Below are 19,535 nucleotides of genomic sequence, written 5' to 3'. Positions count from 1 at the left end.
TCACTTCATTTTAATTGAAGGGAAGCTATGGAAGTGTTTTCCCTCATTTTAAAAAAAATCTTCCTTTTTTTCTTAGGCCATCTGTCTGGCTATTAAAATCCCATCAGCTTCATTGTGAGAACGCTTACTGCCCCCATGCCTGCCACCCCAAAGGGGGCTCTTATAGCCAACTAGCTCATGATAGCGCAGGGCCCCCGAAGGGAGGGCACACGTGCTCTCAACTCTTCCTTTGAGGCAGCCTGTCTTTCTTTCCTGGCCTGCCATCACCGTGTAGACAAGACACTCTGTGATTTATTTTCAGGCTCCCACATTAATGCCCGGAAATTAGTTTATATCCTTAATAATGTGTTGATTCATTCAACTGTAAGAAATGGCCATGTCTCGTCTCAGCAGTTGAGGGTCTAACAAGACAGTGTTGGATCTCCCGAATAAACACTCTCGGGGTGAAGTTCAGCACTTCAAGTTCGGCACCTCCTTTACGGAGGTGATGAGGAGGAAGCCCACGGAGCGGAGGGGCTGAGGCAGGACTGAGAATAGGGAAGGAAACACCTGTGTTCTCTCTGACTCGACACCTGAGTTCCTAAAAGCCGACACTATGTCTCTTAAACTTGTGTGTCACGTTATTACAAATCCTGCCTATATTCCCTTTCGGTCATTGTTGTTATTCAAGACAGCCATTCCTATGATGACAAGGCTGCCTTTCCTCTCCCACCCTGGGAAAACCATCCCTGAGAGACAGAGTAGTTTCCCCAACAAACACATCTCCAGATGAGAGGTGACTCCTATGTCTGGAAGACTCGGGCATGCAGAATAACTCCCTTTGCTCTGATGGAATCTTGGGTGGGGACATCTCCCAAAGACCTTGTGGGAAGCCCAGGGGAAAACCCTCCAGCACAAATTAGTGTGTCAACAAGGGAGGCAGGATGTCACCCACTCCTGGGGCTGGTGTCCATACCACCGCCCTTTCCAGGAGGAAGAATGGGTCAAATTGTAACTAAGAGCAGAGAGCGCCAATGCCTCAGAACAGCTCTTGGAGTCCGAGTGATTTCTGTGGATTGGCCTCTGACCTTCTTTTCACTTTCTATGCTGGTGCCTCTTTTATCCCCTAAAGAAAAAAGCTGATGAATAATGGGGATGAAGGGCCACCAGTCTCTCCATGCCTTTCAAACCCCGCAGAAGCTTTACTAGTCAGCACAGCGCTTTCGCAAAGGGAATGGGGGGCCACTGTGGCCTCTGAGATGAATTCCAGTGGTACAGGGAGGAACGCTTCAACAGATTCAAGCTGAATATTCTTAATGCGCATTAAAAATATAACTAGTGGCTCGGCACCTGTGGCTCAACCGGCTGGGGCGCCAGCCACATACACCTAGGGTGGCGGGTTCGAATCCCCAGCCCGGACCCGCCAAACAACAATGATGGCTGCAGCCAAAAAATAGCCGGGCGCTGTGGCGGGCGCCTGTGGTCCCAGCTACTTGGGAGGCGGAGGCAGAAGACTCGCTTGAGCCCAGGAGTTGGAGGTTGCTGTGAGCTGTGATGCCACGGCACTCTGCCCAGGGGGACAGCTTGAGGCTCTGTCTCAAAAAAAAAAAAAAATATATAACTAGTGCATTGACTCAGTGATTTCTTGGATACTATGGCTTAGGATGAGGCTAATTTAAAGAAAAGTGTTTGGTCGATAACAGTCTGGGCGGTGTCTGGATATAGCAAAAACAATGCACGTGGTACCCAGATGATGGAAGGGTGGGACACTCTGATTTAAAACATCACCATCTTTTCAGCCTCTACTCTATGCACAAGTCCTTTATATAGATGATTTTAATTTTTATAGCACGCTGCTTGAGAAGCATCATTATTCCTGTTTTCTGCAGCAGATGGGAAACAGCAGTTCAGAGAGATTGAGCCCCCTGCCTCAGGTCACAGAACTAGTCAGGATTCAAACCCAGGCCTGTCTGATGCACTGGATTGTGCAGCCCAATCAATCCGGGAAGAAACTAGGCCAGGAAGTGGTTGGGTTCTAGGGAAAATCTATTGGTCCCAGGCTGCCGTGGTGTGTGGTCTGCTGTCTGAGGCCCTGGCCTGTAATTTTAGCCTGGGTTTTGGCCACAAGCTCTGCGGCTTCCTCTCATCATTCAGTCCACACATCTCCATCCCCCACCTGGTATTTCTCTGTGCTCTCTGTGTCTCAGTGAGTCCCCCATGGCAGTGTTTCTGGGGGCAGCAGGGGGCGTCTCTCCCTGCCTAGGGGGAGCAGGCCCCTCCCCGTATTCTGCTGCTGTGTCTATTCGCTTCAGCCAACTGTCACGGATCCTCTGGGCTCCAGCACTCCATCTGCTCCGAGAGGGCCCGGCCGGCGCCCTGGCATCTTCCATCTCTCCAGGCGGCCTCTGCCAGCCTTCTCAGGCTCTTCCCCCACCCCCTGCTGCCTGGGCAGGCCGAGCTCCGGCGCCCTGGCATCTTCCATCTCTCCAGGCGGCCTCTGCCAGCCTTCTCAGGCTCTTCCCCCACCCCCTGCTGCCTGGGCAGGCCGAGCTCCTGCAGCCTGTCATCCTTTGTCCTACCTCTGGCTCCTGTTCTCCCCTGGCTGGAAAAGTCTCTGCCTCAGATGCAGGGGACCATCCTCACCCTCCCATCAGCCACCTCACCCTTTCTGCCGCAGGCCATGCTCTTGTAACCCTGGCAGTGGTACTGAGGCCTGAGCCCCACTGAGATGGCCCGAAGGCACATGTTCTCAAATTGGAGGACAGGTCGCTTGAATCAGACCTTTTGGGCCAGGCTCTTGCACGTTCTCTGCGGGGGCAGGACCGACCACCTGTGCTTGGAGCTCCTGACTCCATGGCAAGCCAAGGCCCCAGCCCGTTTGTCCTTCCTTCCTGCACCCATCTTCCCATCCTTTTTCCCTTTCCTGCTTTTCTTCTTTCATTAAAAATTTTCCCTGGGAGCCTGCTAGGTGCCAGACACTGCTTTTGCTACAGAATTGCAGCTAATTGGCCAACCCTCTTTCATGAACCAAGTGCCTGCCGTGTGCCAGGCATAGGGGCACAGAGGCAAAGCTGATGCCGTCCCTGTCTCAAGGGCTTTACTGTCAAGTTGAGGAAAGAGAGACTTGATGACAGAAGTATAAGAAAGAATACAGATCTCTGCACACCTCTGACGTGAGGCGTGCAATGCTGAGGAGGCGGCAATGCCGAGGGTGGCACTCCTTGGGCTTCCCAGCCAGAAGAAGGAAGGTGAGGGCTGCCACTGCTCTGGGCCGATCAGCCCCATCTACCCCTTCTCCCTGTCAAGACGGACATAGCACCATGGAATGCCAAGACAGTAGCTACAGTTCTCTGTCCCATCTACCCCCAAGATACAAAGCCTCCTCTCTAGCAAACCGGAAGAGGAAACTCTCCATTTCTCAGCCCTATTCCAGCCTTCTCTTTGGCCAAATCCTGCCACCCTTTCATTTGGAAGGGCCCTGGGATTCAAAGATTTTATGGGACCGATAAAGGAGCCCAGAGCTCCCCCAGGGTGTAAGCAGAGATGTGGGGAGGGGGTGGGTGAAGAGACCCAGGAGCACAGTGGGCTGGGCCTCCTCATCTACCCTCAGAGAGGCATCAGAAGCAGCTCTCCCTCTGGTTCCCTTTGGTCCCACAGCACTACTGAGCTGCGATAGTGCTCCAGTCACCATTGAGGGTGCTAGAGACCTGTGCTACTTGCTGCCTGGGATGGGGGCACATGGGCTCTAGTCCCTGCTCTGCTGCTTGCTGGTTCCATGGCAGGGACAAGTCCCTTCCCTCTCTGGGCTTCTCGTTCTTCCATGACAAGGAGAGGATTTGGACTAGATGAGCCTGTGGCATCACCCCTAGCTGTCTTTTCTCTTTCCTTTTCTTGTAGCAACAGAACTTCTACTTTTTCACCAGGCATGTGGCCACCTGGAATAAAAATTCTCTTTTCCGGATTTCCTTATAGCTAACATAAGGTTATGTAAGAAACTTCTGGCCACTGAGACTAAAGCAAAATTGTTGTGTGATACCATCCAGGAAATCTCCTTAGGAGCCAGGTGAAGGTATCTTTTGCCCCTGTCTTTTTGTGTCATTCTTCACCATGCTATGTGGAATGTGAAGGCAGTGGCTGGAGCTCTGGCAGCCCTACTGGGCTATGAGGTCAAAGGCCACACTGTAGGGATGGTGGAGCAGGGAGCTGGCAGGAGCCTGCATTGATAACCAGTTTGTGGAGCTTTCAGACCTCCTTGTACTTGTATTCAAATTTGTTTACTTGAAAAAGAATAAACTTTTTTTCCTATTTAGTCCACTGTTAACTTTATTTTTCTGTTATTTGTAGTCAAATCTAACCCTTTTTGATACAAATTCTAAAATCCCTTCCAGATGTACCATTGTGAGGTTGGGACATTAGGAGAATTCTTTAAGCACTCATTCCTTCCTGTAGGCAGAACAATGGCCTCCCCCAAATGTCCACTATTCCTGTAACCTGTGAATGTGGCACTTTGCATGGCAAAGGGGATTAAGGTCACAGGTAGAATTAAGCCTGCTAATCAGCTGACCTTAAGATAGGGAGGTTATCCTGGATTATCTGGGTATGTCTACTAATTACAGCTTAGGTGTGAAGGAGGAAGTGGGAGAGTTATGAGAAGGGCTCTGTCCAACACTGCTGGATTTGAAGATGGTGGAAGCAACCACAGGCCAAGGAATGGGGCCACCCAGAAAAGGCGAGCAAGCAGATTCTCCCTAAGCCTCCAGAAGGAACGCAGCCTGGCTGACACCTTGATTTTAACCCAGTGAGACCCATTTCAGCCTTCTGGGATCTCCAGAACTGTCAGATAGTAAATTTGTGTTGTTTTAAGCTACTAAATTTGTGATCATTTGTTACAGTAGTGATAGCAAACAATACACTCCCTCTGTTCCTTCACAGGTGAAATGAGGATCATGACAACGCCACGTGATAGAGCACTGTGTGGCTTAAGGAAGGGGACATAGCTATGGTTCTTAGGACAGGACCCAGCACACGGGACACTCTCAAGCATTAGCTCTCAGAGAAAATCATCCCTTCTTCTTATGCCTCTGGTTACCTCCTTTAACCACAAATTTAGAAAAACAACATAACCATAACCATAGATTAAAAAAATTAAATGAAATGGACTTACAGGAAGTTCTGGGATTGAACGGCTTTCCCAGGCTCCGGCACGCTGAATTTGTTCAGTGCTTGGGAGGAAGGTCATTATGTTCACGGTAGAGGCAGAGACAAGCCCAGCCCCCCAGCAGCAGAGGTGGGATTTATACCATGTCCCAGAACTCCCTAGCCTGCTCCACGGCCCTGCTTCTCACCTGCTGGGAGCTAGAAACGCACAGTCTCACCTCCCACCAGGACCCCAGGATCAGCACCTGAAGTTCAACAAGATCCCAGGTGATCTGTGTCCAGGTTAAAGTGGGAGGGGGGCTGCTCCAGACCAAATGCTCTGCTCTCTCCTTGACCTCACTGTTCTGGGGCAGCCTCAGGTGATTTCACTTCCTTCATCTGCTTTCCCCTCCATTCTACTTGGCAGCTTCCTATTCATCCTGTACCACCCACAGCCTTCAGGACCCCTTTCCTGACCTCCTCAGATAAGAGCTGCTACTTTTCTAGGCATCACATGTGTCTGATAGTGCCCTGAGCTCACTGCTAATGGTCTTGGTACCCGCCTGTTGCTTGGTCTAGGACTTGATCTTCAGTGCAGGGGCCTGCCTCCTGTCACCTGACAAACATTTACTAAGCGCCTACTGTGTGCCAGGTGCTGGTCTCAGCCCTGAGGCTACGGCAGTAAATAAAACAGGCCAAGGACTCTGGTCTCACAGAGCTTAGGTTCTGGTTGGAAGAAATAAAATACTCTGTAGATAAACAAGCAGGTTCAGATAGGTTCGAAATGACGAAGAAAATAAAACAGGCAAGAAGGTGGAGGACAGAGTCCCCAACCTCGCCCCAGCTGACCCTTGTTTTGTGTCCTTTGAACTAGCACAGAGCCTGAGTTATATTAAATGTTCAAAAGTTATCCAATTGGATCAGATCTGATCGTCCTCCCCGATCAAACTACAGATCTTGTAAGTTCATATCCTTTCTGTGCATTTGCTGGGCAACCTTTCCTACCCAGAAAACTCCGACAATTTCCCCCTTCTCTGTGAAGACTTCCAAGATGAAAATGGGAAGGGCAAAATCCTGGGCCCGCAGCAAACCCGCGCCCCTCTCTCTACAGCCAGCACCGGCGGCGACGGCCTGGCCTGTCTCCCTGGCACCTGGCATTTAGTTATTGAATAAAGCACACCACGTGGTCGGTCGGCACAACAGGGTGTGCTTCCCCAACTGGGGTCAAGGTCGGGAAATGTCAGCCTCTGAAAGGGAAACTGGGAGGGTGGCCTAAAATGAGCGAGAGTCTCTCCCTTTAAAAGCAGCCACTCACCCCAGGGATGCTCTTTAAAAGGGGGTGGACGAGGCTAGCCTTCCACCTGAATCTTATCAGCCAGCAGCGCTGGGGAATGTGGGCTAGTTCTGTGTTTATTTACTGATGCCTGGCTTCCGTCCCTCTGTTTCTGCCGAGCTGCTATACCCTGTCTGCGCTGGTGTTGTTTTAGTTGTGTTTTCGGCTGTCAAAAGACAAAGACTCTGCCTGTAATTTGCCATAGGCAGAGAGGAGGATTTGCAAACTTAAACGCCTACAGAGGCCACACGAGGGCCACTAAGGAGCGAGGCAGCCACGGAAGCTTCTCGGGAGCCATGGGGACCTGGGGGGAGTGTGGGCACCTGCCACCCTGCAGAGACATCTGCTGCCCAGCTCCTGCGGATGGCTGCCAAGCAGAGATGGGACCCAGGGTTACAAAAATCTTCTGGCTTTTTTTTCCCCCCAAGGGAAGCCAAAAATGTGGATTTTTATAGAAAACTTCTCAATGCGCAGAACATCTCAGGAGCAAACACAAGTCACTTGCAGATCACCCTTTGCAACTGCTGGCATACTAACCAGTAAACACTCCGCTAATGAGCACCGGGCATCCAGGAAGCGCTTCCTACGTGCTGGCACCTTGGGAAGTGCCTCACGCGGAGCATCTTCCCCAAACTTCACCAACAACTGAAGGGGCAAGACACACAGCTATTCCCCCATTTTCCAAACGAGAAGTTAGCTTGGAAATGTTAAATTCGTCAACCAAGGTCATATAGCTCATAAGTGATAGGGTTGGGATTTGAACCTAGGCTGTCAGATGCCAGAGCTGACCTGAACTTTAAGCCCGGCTGGAATATAATACATACTTTGATTACGATGGTGCTGGGCAAACACTGAGATTAAATGTGCATCATATTGTCACATGCAAAGCTTTGTGTGCTGTCCTTTTTGCCATCTTGGCTCGTTCTTTCGTCATCCAGCTAACACTGAACAATCACACCATCACCGGCCAACCTCATTCCACATCTCCGTTCTTTTTTTTTTTTTGGAGACAGAATCTCACTCTGTTGCCCTGGGTAGAGGGCTGTGGCATCATATCTCACAGCAACCTCAAACACTTGGGCTTAAGTGATCCTCTTGCCTCAGCCTCCCAAGTAGCTGGGACTACAGGTGCCTGCTACAGTGCCTGGCTAGGTTTTATAGCTGGGGTCTTGCTCTTACTCAGGCTTGAACTCCTGAGCTCAGGCGATCTACCCACCTTGCCTCCCAGAGTGCTAGGATTACAGGCGTGACCACTGAGCCTGGGTCATCCCACATTACTAACCCCTCCCCCCACACGTACCCCTGGCGCCCTATACACTCTGTGCTCATACTTCTTCCTAGGCTGGTACCTGGCACGTGGTAGTAACTTAGGAAATCTTGTCGAGGAATTGGATGTGGGAACTCATGGCCTAGAGGTGGAATAGAAATGGAAACAAGGGACGTAGAAGGTGGCAGATGCTGTGATAGAGGCGTGCACGGATGCCGTGGGAGGAAGGAGAGAGAAAAGCTAACCCTGGTGGGAGCAGGGCAGGAGGCAGCGGAGATCCCGGGGGAAGTGACAACTTCTCTAAGTCCTGAAGACAAAGTAGGATGTGGCTGGGAAAGGGCCTTCTAGGAAAACAGCAGGGGAGAGGGAATATTTGCATTCACCTCCTTCATCTCTGTGAACTGCAAGGAGAGGAACACCCTTGAATTTGGGGGCCCCTGTCTGTTTTCAAGGCAATGAGAAAATCTATCAGCCCTCCTGCTTTTCCCCACTCTGCACTGGGTAAGGAGCATAGACTAGTTTAAGCCTCAAGATATCGGGGACTTCATTGCGGGAGGGAGGACAAACAGCACTTTCTGCTCAACATTGCCTACAACGTCTCCAAGCAATTTATAGATTGGGAGGCCAAAATTGTAAATGTAACTGCATCACAGAAGGCTGTAGACAGGGTTGGGGGTTGGGCAGATGTGGGTTGGATCTCAGCTCTGCCACTTTCTGTGCAGACTTGGGCAAGTCACTTCCCTTCTCTGAGCCTCTTTGGATGGAGTTAATGGGTCTCACGGTGCAGCGCTTCAGAACTGTGTAGATGAAATAAGAGATGACCCCTGTAAAGCATCTACAATCGTTTGGCAGGGAGGAGGAAGCGCTCCACGAACGACTAGCTGTTATGACCATTACTGAGCGGATCATGATAAGTGCGGACGTGATGGAAGAATGGTTGTTTTGCAGGGCTACCTTCTCTGCAAAAAATAGGCTGGAGGAAAATTCGGGAGAATCCTCACCCCCAGGGAAAGTTTAGGAAGGGTAAAAGATAAGACTTGTCCATTCTCAGAGATAAAGACAGAGCTCCAGTGACCGAAGAGAGGGAACACCCCGTAAGTGGAGAGTGAAAGGAGAGAAACAGAGCGAGACTGGACTGAGGAAGGACAAGGGGTCAGCAACAGCCCATCTTGGGTGGGCTTTCCCCAGTGCTGCCAGAGAGGCTGGCCCTGGGCCATCTAAGTCACATGGTGGATGGTGTGGCAAAGCAAGGGTGGGCTCTCCGTGCAGTGAGGCTACAACCATGCCCCTGGGATCGTGTACCTAATCCTTGGTAGTCCTGCAAGCAGCTGGAAAACTACTCAAGGTCAAAGAAATTCAGGGAAGAGAGAAGACATTGTCAATAAGGAAACTGGGTGGTGGCTTCTCAGGGACAAACCCGGGGCTGCCACGTCACTACCTTGGGCTAGGTGATAACTAACGAGGATTTCCATCAAGAGGAGAGGTGACTGCTGCCCAGCAGGCAGAGGCTTGTCAGCTCTGAAGCTTTATGGCAAGAGTGTGGCCCAGGGGGATCCCCGCCCCCCCATGAGAGCCTCCAAGGCTGTGAGGTACAAAGGAAACACCTGTTTGTTCTCAAGGGTTTTTGAGACTGTATTGCCCATTAAACCTATGAGAAAAAATGCTTGGAGGTTTTCCTTAGAAGCCTGTCTCTTTCACCCGATGGGCAGCTCCCTGAGGCCAAGCACCGAATCTTTGCTCATTCATTCACCGTGAAGCTCCTGAGACTCTGTGTGCTGGAACTGAGGCTGCCGGGAGAAGCTGGTGGGCAGAGCAGGCACAGGCCCTGCCCTCACGGAGCTTACGGCCTTGTAAAGGCTAACACTAAGTAAATGCTAAAAATATAAAACTAAAAAGTTCAAGAAGGAAATAAAAGAGGGTACCATGGCTGGGGGCTATTTTAGACGGGGTGGTCAGGAGGGCTCCTTGAGAAGTGACCCTTAAGGAGTGACTTTCCGGCTCGGCGCCTGTGGCTCAAGCAGCTAAGGCGCCAGCCACATACACCTAAGGTGGCGGGTTCGAATCCCCAGCCCGGGCCCGCCAAACAACAATGATGGCTGCAACCAAAAAATGGCCAGGCGTTGTGGCGGGCGCCTGTAGTCCCAGCTACTCGGGAGGCTGAGACAGGAGACTCGCTTGAGCCCAGGAGTTGGAGGTTGCTATGAGCTGTGATGCCATGGCACTCTACCCAGGGGGATAGCTTGAGGCTCCATCTCAAAAAAAAAAAAAAAAAAAAAAAAAAAAAAAGGAGTGACTTTCCGTAATCTGTTTGTGACTGCAGGATGCGGCAGCCGTAGGTGTTCAATAATGCTTGTCATATGGGGAAGTGAGAAGAGAACAGATCTGCTGTACCTGACGCTGTTGTGCGGCACTTCTGATCTTTCCCTCTTTACTCTCCATTCACTACAACTAACTTAGGACAAGTCACTGGTTACGGTGACAACCTTCTCACTGCTCAGTAAATCTCACCACCACCTGTCCCGCCCCCAATGGCAGGTGACCCGAAGAGTGGGAAACCCTCCCTGGCTTAGCACCTTCCCCCCACCTGAACCTTTTTTCATGCTGAAACATAAACTGCTCCATGAGCCATTTCTGGCCTTTTGAGATCACGCGTCCACTGCCTCTCAGCGTCAGCCTTCCCTGCCTCCTACCTTGCAGCCACGCGGGACCACTGGCCTTCTGGGATGGGCCGCTGTATTTCCGCACGTGCTGTTCCTCTGGTCTGCAGTACTCTTCCTTTCCTTAGCTTGCGCACCCAACCTTGGCCTCCTTCAGCACACAACCTTCCCTGGCGTCCCCTTCTCCCAGCTCTGTGCTCCCAGAATCCCTTGTACTGATATTTCATTGTCATCATCTGTTCATTGGTGTATCTTCTCTTCGAGACTGAGTTCCTCTAGGGTGGAGATCGAGACTTTCAGTTCCACCCCAGAGTCTCACCCAGTACCTGGGGAGTGCTCAGGGAATAGTTGTTGAATAAAGAGCAACAATCACCATTTTCCTCTTCAAGAAAGTTGCTGGTAATACCACATTTTTCTGCTCTCTGCTGATTCTTGAGTCACAGGACAGGCACAAGCTGCAAGCTGGAAAAATCCCTTAGTCTCTCTCAGCACCCTACCCACATTTCTCTCTGCCAGCAAGATAGCTAGCTCTCTTCTTTTGATTCTAAAGAGCGTATTTTAAGTCTCAAGTTTTCTGAACTTAGAGTGTATTTTATAATTAACACGGAAAGTTTAATTTACTTCCCCCTCCCCTAAAGGCAATTTTTTGGGTAGGTAGTTCACTTTTCACTTGGTGGTGTATTAGAGCCAGAAGAAGACGGAACTGGGAGAAGAAAGACTTTCATGCACCCAGAAGAAAGGACCAGGGTGCTGGCTAGGCCGGAGCAGTTCATGCAGCAGTCCCACAGCTGGGGACACGCATTTCCTGGCCTGGGGAGCACAGTTAACATCTCTCTACTCTCATTCCTATTGTCTAAAAAGTCTAGTGGTTCTAACTGAGCTTCATTCAAATTCCAGCTCAAATCCTCAATGATCCTAACCGACTGTAAAAGATGCCAAGAATTGCTCTGAATTTGTGGGAGGGTAATAAGAAAAGGTGATGCCAAGCCCTGAGGCTGTCTCAGACACCTAGGACGAAATGGAGCAGTCTTGCGAGATGCCTGTTCCTTAGGCTTCTCCCCTCCTCGGACTCCCCAGGAGGGTCCGGGAGGCTGCCTGGGGGCCTGCTCACCATGCCTCCCTCTACTCCACACAGGGCTGGCACCCACCGTCAACACCTCCACTAGTATTTTTTGAACTTCGTAGATTTGACTTTATTGGAGTCTAATTCTCCGCACTGTCACGGGAAGTTTGAGGCCTAGGAGGAGACAGGGTGGGTAAAAGCGGCAGGAGCATGGCAATCGATGAGAAGGGGACAGGTGCTCTAATCCTTGCAACAGCCTTAGGGACAAGCATTCTCATCCCCATTCAGCAGATGGCAACAATGAGGCACAGAGACAGAATTGACTGGCCCTAAGTCACACAGCTTGTAAGCCAGGAGACATAAAAGAGCAAACTAGGCCATTGGGGGCCTGAGCACTTCTGCTCCCCACTCCTGTACCACCCAGGACCCCCTCTCCTGCTACACACCCGCTGCCTCTCGGTGTTCTGGCCACCGTGGCCTTCACCCACTACTGCAGCACTTCCTTTCTCCTCCATCTCTGGCCCTGCTGCCCTTGACCATGGGAATGCTCTTTCTTCCTCTCTTCTCCTAGTGAACTCCCATTTATCCTTCAGAGCGCCATTCCCATTTCACTTCCTCAGGGAAGCCTTTCCTGGTTAGCTACAATTCCCGTATATAAACTCACGGTCTCATGCATCTCCCCGGATGGCACTTACTGGAGTTGTAATTTCTATATGATATACATGTAATGTATATGTGAGGTGCTTTGAATTTGCCTCTTTCTCTTCCAAAAGGCTCTCAGGACCCTGAGGGCAGTGATTCTGAGGACACTGCTACCCATTATGCCCCAACCCCTGGCCTAGCCTCTGGCATTTCATAGGGGCTCACCAAACATTTAACCAAGGAAATAAATGAGTGAAGAAATTGATATGTGGCTGTAAACAAATCTGGGAACTTGACATTCATATTTCAAGCCAAAATACTTATATTTGAGGCTAAAAGGAGCCACTGAGTTTTGATACATTAAAAAATCTTTGGCATTATCAGTCTGGAGGTATATCTTCTCCTTCCCCTGACCTGACTCATGGAAAGCTCTTTGGCACCAGATCTCTGACAGGCACTTTTGATGGCATGAAAGGAGGAAGATGTGGCTAGGCCCTCTTTAGGGGATTTGCACCCCAGAACTTCCTTCTGAGACATTAATTTTCTCCCCAACCACTCTTTGCTCGTTATCTTTTTTTTTTATTATTGTCCCTTGTGTATTGAAGGGACATCTCTCTTTCCCCCCATCTCTCTTTCCTTCCCTCTTTTCTCTCACTCTCTTCTCTGTGTTAAGTTCATCATTAATCTTTTTAGAATGTCAGAAAAAAATGATGCTTAGGCCACCACCACTCACTGTGATAAAGAACACTCCTTTGGCAATAGAAGGGACCACCATTGCTGAATACCCACCCAGCAGGTGGTTTGTCGGCATTGCAATGTCATGATTGCTCTGGGTACACAAGTAAGCTGAACAGATGAAAATCCCTGCCCTCAAAGAGCTGCCAGTCTACCGGTGGGAGGTAGGCAAGCAACATAATGAGTAAGCAATCGAGTGTGTTAGGAGGTGGTAGGTACTCTGCAAAAAATTCAAACAACAAAGGGGGATATGTGAGAGGTATGGGGAAGAGGATGTTGGTTACAATTTCAAATAAGGTAGTCAGGACACAGACATCCATTCATTTAATCCCTAAACCACCAACCACCCTTAGAGGAGGATATTATATTTCCTTTACAGAAAAGGAAGCTGAGGCTTGGAGAGGTTAAATAACTCGCCCCAAATAACTCACAAAGCGGCGGTGTAGAAAGTGAGCGTGGGTCTGTGTGGCTGCAAAATTCTTCAATGACACCACAAAGCTACATCTGAAAACCTAACTTGCAGACAAATTTGCTATTTTCTGCAAATGCTTGAAAACTTACAACAATGGACCATTTACGCCAAAAAAACTTCCAAAATGAAAGGACAAAAATAAAGAGGTACGTGGTGAGCTGGGCCTGAGGTTCAGGGTTAGAAATTGAGTGTCGCACTTTCTCAGCCTTAGCTACTCAGCTCACGAGAGTGAGGGGATCAGGGCACAGTCATTGCCACCTGGAAAGGTGCAGAGCAGCTCAAGATGGCAGTTGGGGGCTGTTACGTTGGAGTCAGGTAGCTCAGAACTCAGGTTTCCTGAGCGCTCCATGGGGGACGCAGTGGGGCAGAGGCGGAATAGAATCCAGCGCACACAGCTATAATGAGAGAAAGCCACAGTAGCTCGGGTCTACCGCACAGAGATCTGGGCAGGCTTCAGGGTGCACGTGGCAGGGGGGAAGTGTAGCTCGATGAGTCACAAGAGGCCTGGATTCGGGTTCTGGCTCCGCCATTTTCTGCCATGTGACCTTGGTGTGCTGTTTGGCTTCTGTGGGCCTCAGTCCGCTCACCTGTAAGGGGGAAGCAAGGGCAGGGAGTGCAGTGCCAACGGCTGGGGCTGGCAGGTGGGGGAGTCAGGTTCGGCTCAGTGAGAATGGCTAGCGACACTGGGCCCAGCCCTGTCGAGAACTGCTGATTGGAACCCAAGCCTTGGGGGAGTTGTCAGGGTCCTGTGAATTTGATGGGAGGCGTGGGCTCTGTGAATTCTGGGGGAGATAAACAGGGATGGTCCGTTCTGTGCCTGCTCTCTGTTCAGAGGTGTCTAGATCTAGAATGTCAGGATCCAAGCGGGAGTGGGGGGCATGGTGGGAGGCTGCTTGGTAGGTATAACGCGGTTGCTTCAGTGCTTCTACCCCACCCAGCATACCAACGGAGCAAAACTGCACCTGTGTCCCATGAATAGACACAAATAAAAAATAAACGGGGGCCAAAAGAGAAGAAAACAAATTGATCCAACTGAGTCCACGTGAAGAGCAGAAAAGGGAAGAAAATCAGTTGGTTGTTTTTCCTTCCCTACGGGAGCTGTGCGTTCCGATCGTTCTTCTTTACCTTTCTTTGAATCATCTGCCTGCACTTTAGCCAGTTAGGAGCTGTGCAATCCTAATGACTGACTCCTTTTGAATTCATTTATTTTATAATAATAGATTCATGACTCATTATTATTCCTTTAAAAAAGAAGTTCCAGGAAGAACAAACAAATCATTTTGACTTTGACTTCCTCACCCCTTTGCCTCTCTCTCTTGATTACTTGATCACATGTCCTTATGATGTTTGCACTCATTTGCATCCATCCATTGATGACAATTTCTTATGTACCTACTGTGTGCCAAGTGCCTAAAGAAAGTCATCTTGGGAATTACGGAGCAATCCGTTAGGAACTTCCACACTCAGCCTGTCCATGTTTGAAAGGCTGTTCGTTTCCCAAAAATAAAAGATGTGTCCTTTCCTGCCGCAGAACAAGAGAGCCATGGCTGAACCCAGCACGGAGCACTTCCCCGTCTCGCAGGCCAAGCAAGGGCCATGCAATTATCAAGTTAGAAAAGACAGTTTGGGAGGATTGAGACACTTCTGGCTCAAAGATGTAGAATGGCTGGCAGAGGCAGCAGCCTGGGCAGGGGAAGACAGGAGAAGCCACTGATGGAAAAGAAGTTCAAACATTCCACGGAGGGAATATGACGAGAGAGAGAGAGGAGAGAGAGACAGAGAGAGAGAGAGAGAGAATTCCCTCTGCCTCACAGAGTAAGGCAAAGTGGGTGACAGAGGGAGAGGAAGAGGCACCATGGAAGGTTTGTTTCTGCTACAGACCACACAGTACTGCTGCTGTTGCCTCCTCTGCAGGGCTGGAAATCCTCTGAGGGAGCTGGGAGCCCAGTGGGACAGAGGGGAGGAAGAAGCAGGAGAGAACAAACACAAAAAGTGAATTTCTTGTTGCCCCTGGAGACAATGTTTCCTTTAGGAGACAACAGGGTTAATATCTTAAGCAACAAGCCACTGGGCCCAGAGACACCCCACTTGGAACAGGTTGTTAGAGGTTTATTAAACTCTTCCCTGAAAGGGCCACTTCATCTCTCCATTCGGGCACTCTTGATGCAGCTTCTTGATACATTCCCGAATGTCCATCATTCTCTACCTACCTGTATCCATGTGTACACTGTCCTCCCCCCCACCCCCACCCCCACTCTTCAAATCCCACTAAGGACATCAGTCTTCTAGGGCTTCAAGTTCACACACACAGAGTTTTCAGTGATTTACTCTGCAGAGGGGAAAAAACAAAGGCGGTGGTTTCTTCTGGATCCCTGTCCCCCTCCTGCTGTGTCTGTCCCTAACAGGTGGTCAGGTCTCTTCTCATTCTTCAGCACTAGTTAATTTCAAAAGCAGCAAGAGAGGCAAGGAACTTTTTTTTATTCTTATGTTCATCAAGAGGTGAATGAAAAGAATCATCTCAGGAGACAAAAAGCCCCAATGAAACCCAGAGAGCAAAAGAGATCAGAGGAAGACAGGATTGTTTTCATCTGGAGTCGTTCACAGCATCTCAGAGAGGTTTGAAATCTGTTCGCAACTTCCTAGATATTGGCAGAAAACACACAGGAAGTGGTGATGGGGGAGATCTTTTCTTGAAAGTCCAGTTTCCCAGGAAAAAAACATAGGTTGGGGGAACCTGAAGCCCGGACAACTTGATCTCCACAAAGACTGACCTTCTACTGAACACCCAGAAAAGCAAGCACATCAACACCCCCAAGAACTGTCTATGCCAACTTTGAGAAGTAAGTGAATTCACAACCATTAGAAATCAGTGCAGTCTTTGAAAATAAGCAGTGTAAAATCTTCAAACCACTTCTTAAGCGGTTAAGGCTGAATTTCCTAAGGTGGCCCCAGGCCTGCAAAACCCTCCCCTATTGACAGAGGCTTTGGAAATTAAAGACCAGGTTAAAATAGTGCCCTGAACACCAGCCCTTCCTGCCTGGGCCAAGGCTGCAAGTGAAAGGGAATATCCACCCTAAAAAGCCTGGCCCAGCCTTACCTTCCCTGCCCAGAGGCAAGTGCCTGGGGCTGGACCACTGAGGCCAGCTCTGTGGAACAATCCTTGGGAAGTGTTGCAATTCTAATTCCTTTACAGATGATTCAGGGAGCAGGAGGGTGTGCAGTTCGGAGAGAAAGTTAAAGTGGTGGGCAGCACATTTGGGGGTGTGGGCATCAAACAGATGGAATTTTACTGAAAATACTTAAGCCATTTAATGCACAAGTGATGCAAAGCTACCCCCAGCCCTCTTACCTTCTGGGCATTATAATATGTTTAAAAGATCACAGCATTAAGAATTTGCAAATAAAACTGTGATTAAAAAAAGAATATACCAACCCACCGATTTCTGGGTGTATTTACTCTCAAATAAACTGCTGTCTTTCTTCTGATCTCTTGGCTACGTCTCCCTCCAGCCATCTAACTCGAATCTAAGGAAGGCAAACTGCCCCGATGATCATTTGCAGTCCTCATCACTTTGCTTTCCTTCTCTTTTGGAATAAAAGTCTGTCATAAATGTTTAATTAAATGGAAGTCTTTCCACTGTTAACGACTAGCTGTATGAAAGGCTTTTCATTTTTGTAAGGAGGGGTGTGTGTGTTTAAAACAGTCCCTATTAATTTCCTGATATTGATTCCCTGGCTGGGGAAGAGCATATAGTATTCAGCATAGAGCTCCTCTGCAGAATATGTTAAAGGCAGCGGTTTGGATTGAGAAAGGGCACCAAATGCAGTATGCGTCAAATAGACCATTGCTCAATGAAGTCACTTAGCTATTCAAAACATGTCCAGCCATCACTCAACGTTTGCACCAAGAATGTTTCGAGGGGGCCATGGAATTTGTGATTTCCCAGATGTAATCATTTCCCAAAGAGCGGCTTTTGCTCAGTTTGGGTGAGACCCCCGAGCCACATCAGTTTCCCCCCTCACCCATACGTTTCCCCTTTCTTCTCCCCCATCTCCTGATCTCAACTCCCTGCATCACCATCCCATGTTGGGCTTAACAAACAATCCTGCAGTCCCGGCTTCCCGACGCTGCCTCACACGGCCTCCAGTGTTGGCTCATATTAGAAGCAAAGCACATAAGCCTTCTTTTCCACATGGAAACATATGTATCACTCTGTGCACGTCCTTCTATGGGAGGCTGGAGCTTGCACACACAGACATATCCAGCCATTCAAATGTAGTCTCTCGTATTAAAGTCTGTTGCTAAATGCAGGTTGTATGACCTGCAGGAGTTTTTTTTTTTTTGGTGCTTATTAATGTGTCCCAGAAGCACATGCCTCCATCCCTACCCTGATCTCACAGCCTTTACGCTGTGGGGGCCCCTTTGCCCACAGCACAATCGAACACGCCTCAACAACCCTGCAAGATTAAGGCAAACAGCTGACACCCTCTGCCCCACAGCTCCCCCATTTCCCCCCCTCAACCTCCCCGTGCCCTCACCTCCCTCCCTCCCTGCCTGCCTGCACAATGTCTGATTCTCAAACCGGCTGCAATGCTGACTCCACTCGCTCAGGCTAACAGACATGTCACTCTGTGTGGAAACGAATTGGTTCTCAGCCTAACCTGCAAGTGAATTGCTGTTTATTAGAACTTGGGCTCGTTTCCTGTGAGAGACGTCTATATTTTTAGACTTTGAAAACGTTAAAACACACACATACACACACGCAGCCAGCCGCCTCGAACGATATGTGTGGCTCATAGACATTACGAAATGCTCTTGAACTCAGCTTGAGATCCTGGAATAATTAGGATTTACCAAATAAGGATTCTTAGAAAAAACAGATTTTTTTTTTTTTAAAAGAAGATTTGCCGAGGATGATTCGTCTGGGACTTTTGGAGAGTAAGAGGAAGAGGAGGGAAAAAGGAAGAACATTTTGGAATTCTTCATTGCGAAAAGAGAGACAGCCCCGAGAGAAGCAATTACTTTTCTCTCTGAAAGACAGCAATACTAACTGGAATGGCAAATCCTAATGATTCCAAAGCAGGCAGGGAGAGCCTTCGACTTTTAAAGACAATCTCTTGTTTTCATCATAGCAGAGATTATTCCAAGGGAGAGGTTTGGGGGAAAGGGGGGAGGTGAAGGAGGTAAGAGTAGAGTACAGTTTTTGCCCATTGATTTTCTTTCCTCGGAAACTGACCCAACCAACCTTGATGTGTGGTGAAAGAAGTGAAGTAAGAAAATGGTGGAATGTGAAGGGGACTTATTTGGAGGAGGGTGGGGAGGAGGGAGTGAGGAGCAGAGGGGTGGGGTGGAGAGGGGGGAGGAGATGGAAAATCAAATACCTTCTAGGCAGCAGGTTCTCCATAATCCAGAATGGGTCATAACTTCCTCGTTCTTTTTGCTGGTTTCATTCTCACTGACACTTTTGGTCTTGCAAACCCCTCTGGAGTAGAGCCAGTAGTCGGTCCCCACAGCTATGGTCATCAGGCTGAAGGCAGCGAAAGCACCAACGGTGGTTAAAAGCATTTGAACACCTCGATCAAACAGCCCCATAATTCTTCATTATATAAACACCCAACCGACTTCTGGTTCTCGGGAGAGTGTGTGTGAGGGTGCGAGTACTAAAGCAAAAAAATAAAAATAACAATAAAAATCATTCCACTACTAATATAATGGATATATGTGTGAATAGAGAATGTGGAGAGTTATTTAAAAAAAAAAAAGGGAGGTAAGAAAGCTCACGGAAAAGAGTGTAAATTATAACAATCACACGGGAAGAGAGGCTTGCCTTTTGAGATCACAAACTGTTCCAGTTGCAGTGATTTTTTTTTTTAAAAAAGAAAAAAAAATAAAAAGACACCCCCCACCCCCCCCAAGTGAGATGCCTTAATCTCTTTTTCTAAAATTCTGGTCTCCAGTTTCCATATGTGATAGCTAATTTGGAGATGGCTTCCACAGTGAACCAGGGAACAGCCGAATTCTCAACACCATCTCTCATGGTCGGGACCTAGACAGTTAGAGACTGTAAGAGCCGAGATGCAACCTTCGGTCTTCGTTCCCGGCTCTGCGGCCTGCGCCATGAAAATCCTTGGCTTCGCCAGTTCTCTTCCTTGGGGGGGTCTCGGCGCTCGCTTTTTCAGACCAGACTTCCCAGTATTCTGGGAGCCCTTGAGCTCAGCTGCACAGGTGCGGGGGTCTCGCCTTCCATGGT

The 19,535-nt window shown here is 49.1% G+C and overlaps 1 protein-coding gene across 1 annotated transcript in view; it reads right to left on the bottom strand.

Annotated features, from left to right (window-relative positions):
• Positions 1 to 18,946, bottom strand: part of CACNG2 (calcium voltage-gated channel auxiliary subunit gamma 2) — a 117,750-nt gene extending 98,804 nt beyond the window's left edge. The window contains exon 1 of the mRNA XM_003783250.2: positions 18,667 to 18,946. Coding sequence (XP_003783298.1) covers positions 18,667 to 18,877 — 211 coding nt within the window. The 5' untranslated portion in view covers positions 18,878 to 18,946. The remainder of the gene's footprint in view (positions 1 to 18,666) is intronic.
• Positions 18,947 to 19,535: the final 589 nt, after the last annotated feature.

The sequence above is a fragment of the Otolemur garnettii genome, unplaced genomic scaffold, assembly GCF_000181295.1.
Source record: "Otolemur garnettii isolate 467f Iridium unplaced genomic scaffold, OtoGar3 scaffold00007, whole genome shotgun sequence".
Lineage (NCBI taxonomy): Eukaryota > Metazoa > Chordata > Mammalia > Primates > Galagidae > Otolemur > Otolemur garnettii.
Note: the sequence above shows the minus strand (reverse complement) of the source record. Positions and strands in the feature narration are given on the sequence as shown.